Source organism: Guillardia theta (genome assembly GCF_000315625.1).
Source record: "Guillardia theta CCMP2712 unplaced genomic scaffold GUITHscaffold_143, whole genome shotgun sequence".
NCBI lineage: Eukaryota > Cryptophyceae > Pyrenomonadales > Geminigeraceae > Guillardia > Guillardia theta.
In genome coordinates, this window is record NW_005434531.1 from 36,641 (window position 1) to 44,853 (window position 8,213).

The 8,213-nt window shown below is 52.5% G+C and overlaps 3 protein-coding genes across 3 annotated transcripts in view; 2 read left to right on the forward strand and 1 right to left on the reverse strand.

Annotated features, from left to right (window-relative positions):
- Positions 1–1,855, forward strand: part of GUITHDRAFT_158802 (hypothetical protein) — a gene marked incomplete at both ends in the record, with an annotated part of 3,279 nt that extends 1,424 nt beyond the window's left edge. Inside the window, 7 exons of the mRNA XM_005821450.1 lie at positions 78–127; positions 181–356; positions 449–527; positions 938–1,069; positions 1,140–1,264; positions 1,438–1,552; positions 1,727–1,855. Coding sequence (XP_005821507.1) covers positions 78–127; positions 181–356; positions 449–527; positions 938–1,069; positions 1,140–1,264; positions 1,438–1,552; positions 1,727–1,855 — 806 coding nt within the window. The remainder of the gene's footprint in view (positions 1–77; positions 128–180; positions 357–448; positions 528–937; positions 1,070–1,139; positions 1,265–1,437; positions 1,553–1,726) is intronic.
- Positions 1,856–2,377: 522 nt separating this feature from the next.
- Positions 2,378–3,271, reverse strand: GUITHDRAFT_147141 (hypothetical protein; the record flags this gene model as incomplete). Its single annotated transcript, XM_005821451.1, has 5 exons — positions 2,378–2,471; positions 2,519–2,613; positions 2,827–2,867; positions 2,905–3,186; positions 3,229–3,271. 5 exons carry the CDS (start codon positions 3,269–3,271, stop codon positions 2,378–2,380), a joined length of 555 nt encoding a protein of 184 aa, XP_005821508.1.
- Positions 3,272–5,206: 1,935 nt separating this feature from the next.
- GUITHDRAFT_158803 (hypothetical protein) lies at positions 5,207–6,896 on the forward strand (the record flags this gene model as incomplete). The annotated part of the gene is made up of 13 exons (XM_005821452.1): positions 5,207–5,402; positions 5,457–5,535; positions 5,605–5,671; positions 5,722–5,766; positions 5,822–5,883; positions 5,932–5,977; positions 6,029–6,111; positions 6,156–6,218; positions 6,267–6,327; positions 6,374–6,436; positions 6,623–6,667; positions 6,691–6,779; positions 6,827–6,896. 13 exons carry the CDS (start codon positions 5,207–5,209, stop codon positions 6,894–6,896), a joined length of 969 nt encoding a protein of 322 aa, XP_005821509.1.
- Positions 6,897–8,213: the final 1,317 nt, after the last annotated feature.

An 8,213-nucleotide genomic window follows, 5' to 3' on the forward strand; every position in this document is an offset into this window, starting at 1 on the left:
CCCCGCCCTGTCGTGACTTCCTCCCTCATTTCCTTTCCCTTGTCCTTGTTCGCATTCACATGCTCGTCAGTCGGAAGTCTTTGAAGAAGTTTCGAACCTCATCGAGGCTGTGCTGGAAGGTTACAAGGTAGACCTCCCTCCCTCCCTCCCTCCCTCTCACTCTTTCTCTCTTTGCTCCAGGTCTGCATCTTTGCCTATGGTCAGACTGGCTCGGGCAAGACCTACACCATGGAGGGTCCGGTCGCTGCAGCAGGAGAAGCGGCAGAGCTGGAGGAGGAGCGAGGCATTATCCCCCGAGCCGTCGAGAAAATCTTCGAGGAAGCGACGGCAAGGAAGGAAATGGGCTGGGAATACAAGTAGATGAACTCCTCCTCTCCTCTCTCCTCTCTCCTCTCTCCTCTCTTCTCCTCCTCTCCCTCCCCCTCCCTCTTCTCTGACGGCTGAGCAGCATTCAAGTCTCCCACGTCGAGATCTACAACGAGGCTTTCCGCGACCTTCTCGATAATCGCTACGGGTTTGACAAGCAGGTGCTCCTTTCCCTCCCCCCTCCCTCTCCCTCCTCCTTCACTCATTTCTCCCCCATCTTCATCCTCGTCTACAATCACCACTTGCTCCTCTCCCCTCCCCCTCTCCTCCCCCTTCCCCTTCACTTCTTCTCATCGTTTCCCTTGCTCTTCCTCACTTGTCTCAGATGGAGATCAAGAACGATGCGGTCGGTCAGCCCTTCGTCTCCAACCTCATCACCATGCAAGTTCTCGATGCCAAGGTCGCTCCTCCTCATGCCATCACATTCTACGCTGTCTCCTCCTCCTTGCTCTCGTCCTCCTCCATGCTCCTCTGTCTTCGATTCCCCTTTTTCCTCTATCTCTTGTCTCCCTCCAGTCCTTCTCCCCCTCTCCTCCACCCTCAACGCTCCTTCTTGCTCATCCCAGCTCAGGTCGTGTACAACCTCCTGAGGAGGGCAAACAGAGCGCGAGCGACAGCAGCGACGGAAGGGAACGAGCGTTCCTCTCGCAGTCACGCCATCTTCACCATGCGTGTCAAGGGAACCAATTCCGCCACACAGCAGGCAAGCTCTCCCTCCCTCCACTCGTCCTCCTTGCTCCTCCCTTCCTCCCTTGCTCCTCATCTCCTCGCAGGAGTGCGAGGGCGTCCTCAACCTCGTCGATCTCGCTGGGGCTGAGCGCTACAGCACTGCCATCCCACCACAAGCTGCCGCGTCCAGGCAGAAGGAGACCCAGAACATCAACCGAAGCCTTTGCTGGTCCTGCGGCTCCCCCCCTCCCCTCCCCTCCCCTCCCCTCCTCTCCTCTCCTCCTCCCACCTCTTCCCTTCCTCTCTTCTTCCTCCTCTCGCTTCTCTTCGTCACCCGACCCTTTGTCTCTGCTCTTGCATCTCCTCCTTCTCCGCCTCTCTCCCCAGCTGACCTCCTGCTAGTCTCGGGGATGTCATCTGCGCTCTGGCGGGCCGGGAGTCACACGTCCCCTACCGGAACTCGAAGCTCACGCACCTCCTGCAGCCCTACCTTGGCGGAAACGCCAAAACCCTGATGGTTCTCATCCTCTTCCTCCTCCCCCTTCACTCCCATCCTTCTCCTTCGCTCCCTTCTCCTCATTCCCTCCCTCTCCCTCCTCCCCTCTTCTCGTTCCTCACTTCATCCCCTTCCCTTTCCTCTGCTCTCTCCTTTCTCCTTCTAACTTCTCTCCTGACACTGAACTCTCGTTAGGTCGTCAACGTCTCGCCGACTGAGAGCAGCGTGCAAGAGACCGTCAGGTCCGCCAGGTTCGCCGCGCGAGTCAGCGCGTGCGACATCGGCGTCGCCCAGCGAACGTCCAAGTTTGCTGGCTCATGTTGACAATGTCTGTACCTGTAACCAATAAAATGTACTCTAGCGCTTGTCAAACCTCTGCTTCCCTCCTGTACGCGTATCGCAGCACAGGGTCAAAGTTGGAAGCTGCAAACTTGAGGTCAACAGAGATGGCAGGAGACTGGCAGGGAGGGAGGAGAGAGTTGCGGAGGAAGTGAGTTGTGAAGGAGGAGGGGAGAGGTGGGGGAGCAGGGGAGAGAGGAGAGCAGGGGCAGCGAGGGGGAGTGGGAGGAGAGGAGGATTAGAAGAAGCGAGAGAGTTTATGCACCTCTAGGCCACAAGTCACGCCGGATCTCCCGCAGAGTCGTGTCGTCTCGCAGGGGGAGACCGCGGCAGAAGATGAGCTGAGAGAGGGAGTGAGGGATCGAGTCAACGGCTAGTCAATGTTCACGTACGATTCTCTTCCTGTCAAGATGACTTCCCAGCTTCAGCATGATGTGTTTTTTTATGTGCCAAACTCTGACAGACATGGTTGTCAGAACGCAGGCGGGTCAAAAGGGCCGACGAAAATCACTTCGTCTCAGGGGCTGACTGGATCTGCGGGGTCAGAATGATTCCAATGTCCACTAGCTTGTTCCTGAGCTCTGAATCGACATCGCACCCCCTGTCAAGAGGTCATGAGTCGTCAAAGTAAGCTGAGGGGATACATACAAGTCCAGCGGGCAAAGGGTGAAATGAATCTTGACATCTCTTAGATCGTCTAATTGAGACTCTCTGGTGGTGAAAGTCAACCAGGAGGCATCTTGCTTGCAACAAGACAGTTGGGTGCCTGTTGCTTGTCAGCTGGAGGGTGCGGACGTGAATCGCTTCTCGCTGTAGCTTCTTCTTCTCCCTCATGCGCTCCTGTCAAGTCGCCGTCATCGGTGACCGTCCGCCCTCCAACAGACGCACTTCCTCGTTGATCTGCCAGCATCCTGCGAGCAAAGTTATGTGACATCACAACGACTCGGCCCACTCACCTTCTCTCTCCTCCTCCACCTCAGCGGTTGCTTCCTCCGAGCTGCTAAGAAATCATGTGCGAAGTGCCAAAGACAAACCATGCCTGTGAAGCTGATCTCTTGCTCTAGTCGCATTCTGATGTCTTTTGGCAGTTCTCTTCTCCTTGCGAAGCTCTTGGTGGGTTTGTTGGAGGATGATCAAACTCTCGCTCAAGTCAGCGATCTCCTGCAGAAGTCTTGGTCGTCCTGCTTCTTCCACTGCATCGATCTGCGATTCTAGTTTGGCCAGCTTGTTCTTGATGCTCTTTTGCTCATTCATGTTCGCTTTCTCTTTCTCAAGGATCTTTGCGAGGTCAGGGGAGGCAGCTTTGACAGCACAGCCTACACACTGTCAGCGTCAGGTCAAGTCCGAGCATCCGCTACTTGTAGTCTTGTCGGCCGACTTGAGCTGATGCTGGAGAGACATTGCGAACATGTGATCAGCAGCGGCAAGCTTCGACTTCCTCATCCTCGACAGCGACTCTGGTGGTATTTCCGTCGGCTCAGCTCGTGCTTGGTCAATGGCTGGTGCCGAGAAACGTTAGACCAGGCCGCCTCCTCTACTGCTCACGTTGCGGCCACGTACGCCGAGCATAGGGGGCCCTCGGCTGAGGCGGGGCGACTCTCTTTCCTCGCCCTCGACTTCTGATGGTCAACCTCGGCTTGGACAAGTCAGACTCACTCACTCCTGGTGCTGCTGCCTACCTTGGATCTTCGGCGTCGCATGGGCTTCCCTGCCTGCTTCAAGACTCACCAGGGCTCAGTGACAGGACGGAATGAACCTGCGGTGCCCTGCAGCTTGAGACTTCCACGGGTTCCGGCCGGTCCTCCATCTCCTCGATGCCGTCCTAGAGCACCAGTCACTGCACCTACTGGTCTACTTGCCCTTACAAAGTTCTCTTCGTCGGCATCAACCGGCATGGCAGCGGCACCTTCACCAGCAAGCGACCAAGTCAGTCCCATGATGGGCTTCATCACTCTTGAATCTTTCCTTCCCGCTTCCCTCCATCGCTCCTCCCTAAGAGCGCCGTGTATTCAAGTAGTCGTCACGGCGTGGCATTCTGGTGCTAGGCTCCCCTTCCTCTCCCCTTCTTCTGTCTCATCTACCTCTTCCCTTCCTCTCCCCTTCCTCTCCTCTCCCTCTGTCCCTCTGTCCCTCTGTCCCTCTGTCACTCCCTCCCTCCCTCTCCCCCTCCCTCTCCCCCTCCCTCCCTCTCTCCCTCCCCCCCGCCTCCTTCCACTATACTTCGTCGCCTTTCCGGCCTGTCACAGTCGTCTGATCGCCGACTACCCCTACCCCCGATGAGTACATCGTGGATATTGCTACCGGTACTAGAAAACCCCACCCCCCGAAATTTCCTGAAAGTACCCCACCTGGTACTAGATGGAGTTTGACCGGGGTTTGATGGTTCAAGTTAAATCGAATCAATTATCGATTTGAATCAATTAAATCTATTGAAATTGGAGAAGAGTAAATCGAATAAACCCCAATATCCTTCGATTGAAATCGAGCTGAACCGGAAGCGGGGCTGCCATGCCGGGCAAGGCGAGCAAGGCAGAGGGAAGGGTCAGAGGAGGAGTCAGAGGAGGAGGAGCACAAAGCCAAGGAGCCAAGGACTGAACATCTTCTCAACAATCTTGGACGCTCGGAACGATCTTACCTCTGATCACACTCTACTGTTCACTTGCTAACTGGTCAATCCGGTGTCAGTTTGGGGCATCTCGTGTATCTCGAAGCAAGATCAGCAAGTAGTCAGAAAAGGTTCTGGGAATCAGAGAGATTGTGAGCAGAGGATCAGCAGAAGCTTCTAAGACGGGATGGAAAGAGCATCATAACCACCGGGGTCTCCAGCAACGTATGACTTGTGCGAGAGGCCGGCTTGGGGCCGGCAAACGGTCGGGGTCAACAGGATGGAAGACGCTGCGCACAGTGCTGATTGTGCTTCATGCGGTGAGTTCATATGATCTACAGTCAATGATGCCGCTCTGTACCAGTGTGAGGAGGACAAGAGATGGAGTGAACGGATGCAAACGAATCAGCTGAAATTAGTTGCAGGTCTGCTTGTCGGTGGATGCTGGCTTGATTCTGCCCGAGAACCAAGAGGTGATCAACTACATTGCATGCGTGTGATGTTTCCTCATCTCTTGTACATTCAGCCTGCGAAATTGAGCTCTTCCCGTCCGAGATCAAACCCCTCCAAACTGGAACTGTCTGTACCTGAACAAGACAGTAGTTATTCGAACCTTGGGTGCAGGACAAACAGCCAGTCAGATTTGAATGCTGACAAGGATGATGGCATGAATAGTAGAAGGCCTTCCTCTGTACAATCTTCATCTCGCGCGCGAAGTTCGAAGATTGAAGATGAGAACGCAAACTGGAATTTCATCATCAACCAAGGAAAAATCATCGGTGAACAATTCTAGGTGGGTGAAACATTGTGAAGGAGTCTTTACAGGGAATGGAACATTTGGTGTTGTCTATGAAGCAGTCTTGGAAGAGACTGGCGAGAAAGTTGCTGTAAAGAGAGTGAGGCAAGATCCAAGATTCCGAAATCGAGGTCGAACAATTGAATGTGGATTATTCTTGTGGAATGTTTGACTCATTATCGCAGAGCTGGCAATCATGAGATTACTGAATCATCCAAATATTGTGCCACTCAAGCACTACGGATTCTCTTCTGTGGCTGCTAGGTGAGCTCTATTGCTCTTCATTCGTTGCTGGACCTACATCGAGGCTTTCATACTTATGTTTTGCGACAGTCCGGGGAAGATTTATCTGAATCTTGTGATGGAATTCCTTCCGGCAAATCTCCATCGGCTCATCAAGGTTAAGAGTCTTGCATACTGGCATGCTCCTGCGTCTGAGGAGTTTTACAGTATCATGCAAGGAGACAGGAGTCGATGTCGTTGCTGTCAGCCAAGGTTGAATACAGCAGGGAACCGATCATGAGCTATCTGGACTGAGCCTCTTTGACAGGTCTATAGCTGGCAAATTTTAAGGGCCCTTGCTTATCTACATAGAAGAAATATTTGTCACAGGTCATTTGTTTCTCCTTTGCCAACTTCATCTGAATCATCCTTGAACAGAGACATCAAACCTCAAAATGTTTTGATTGACCCAGAGACACACAAAGTATTCTCGCCATTTCAACAATTATTGAATCTCAAAGCTTCGGTCTAACAGGCTAAGTTGTGCGACTTTGGAAGCTCGAAGCGACTTCAGAGCGGCACAACGTCGATCGCATACATCTGTTCGCGATTCTACAGGTGATGATCCTTGAGCTCCTCCCTGCGATGACACCTGCCGAAAGGTCTCCAGAGCTGATCATGGGGGCGACGGAGTACAGCACGTCCATCGACATGTGGTCCTTCGGGTGATGCACTTGTGACCCTTTGTGCTCGACGGTTGACAGGAGGTGCAGATGTGTGCTCGGAGAGATGCTGATAGGTCGACCTCTCTTCCCAGCTGAGAGCCAGGAGCAGGTCGGTGCTGGAGCTCAGCTTGCCACAGTTTGACGCGTGTTGGCAGCAATTGAAATCGATCGCACAAGTGATTGGAGTGCCCGACGGCTCCATGCTCAAGAGCATGAAGGTGAAATAGAAGCAGTAAGCCGAGCAAGGTCTGAGGATAAATGCAGGTGAACATGACCGAGGCAAACATGGAGAAGCTGCACAACAAGTCCGTCAAGGTGAGAGGATGGTGTCTGAGGATGCGGGATGTGACAAGGAACGAAGGTCCAAGGATGGGAGATCTTGCGCTCAACGAAAACTCCATTAGAGGCCGCGGACCTTCTTTCGCAGGCACTTGGACTCGTCGCATCCTGTTCTTGTCTGATCAGCCCGCAGCTGCTCGTCTACAAGCCGGAGAAGCGTTTGAATCCCTTGCAGTGTCTTGCTCACTCCTTCTTCGACGTCCTCCGATCCCCCGACACTTGGTCTCTCCTCCTACCTCTTCTCGCTCCGACTGATGCCTCGTGTCCAGCTTACCAGGAAAGCGAAGTCTTCCCTCGCTCTTCGACTTCACTACTGAAGAAATCCTATGGGCGAGGTGAGCTGGGCCGGCCCGCTCTGTCTCGTTCCCTTATCGCTTGATCAGAGAGCTCAATCTCCTCCATCGCATTGTCCCCGCCCATGCTCGTGGAGAGCTGAACTTCCAAGGGACTCCGGTGTGGAAACCGAGCCTCCTGTCCCTTTTTCCTACCGTGACTCTGGGGCAGGTGACTTCTCCTAACCCCACTCCTCTGCCTTCAAGGGGCCCATCGCCAGGATGAAAATCTGATCGCCGCGGGGACTCTGACGAATGCGGCCGAAACTGTTGTGTATATCAGTGTTTATTTTGTGTAACATGCTGCAGTAAGATTGAATCGATAATGTCTTGACTACGCACCGAAGTGCTTTGTGCAGCTTTGGGTCGCGATGTATCACACCCGGTGTTGCACTGCCAGTTATGCGTTTGGCCTGCCTCAGGCGGGGCGGGCACGACTCACCTATTGCTCGAGTGGCATTTGAAGTCTGCCTCAGATCTTTAGATATTGGGATCAGGCAGGGCAGCAATAGCACATAAGCGCTTTTAAATATTTTTTAAAAAAATTAATATCCCGAAGGTCATACTGGTCGCTAGAAATAGGTACACTACTAATCGTTTTATATTTGTTAAATTCTACCAGAAAAATACAAAAATAAAAAAGTTTTTTTTAATTATTAGCCGTTCATCTCATTGCTGTAGGATGATCAACAGTACTACCGGGTTGTTCTACAGACAGACTGATCCTAATTAAAAATACTTAAAATGATATTAATTATTTATTTATACCTCTTCTTGGTACAAAGAAAATTTATATATATATTCATTTATAAACCAATTTTTATAAGTTGTTGTACAGGAGGAGCTGACACCTACAAGTACAAGCGGGTGGGTGGAGGGTCCTTATCTTTGGGTGAGAGGGGGGTAGTCTCAGTAGATATGTTGGGTGGGGGGTCAGAATTCAGGGGTGGGGTAGTTCCCACAGCAGGTGAGGGCTGGTGGAATGCAGCAAGCGAAGCAGGGAAATGGACGAGGGGCAGGAAAGCCGAGAAATGAAGAGGAGAATGAAGAAAAGAAAAAAAGTATGCAGAGAGAGAGAGAGAGAGAGTTTTATGTGGTCGCATTGGTATGCAAGGTTGAAGGGGAGAAGGACTGGGACGAGATGAGGAAGGAGAAATATTCATAGCGAGATAGCACAATGTACATGCCAGTAGAGGACGAATGAACAGACAAGGGATGTATGAGAGGTAAAATTTTGTATGTCTGTTCAAGGAGGGAAGGGTTCTGGAGCTAGAGAAAGGAGGGGGAGAGAATAATGGTGCGACAGAGGGGGTCGAGACCAGAA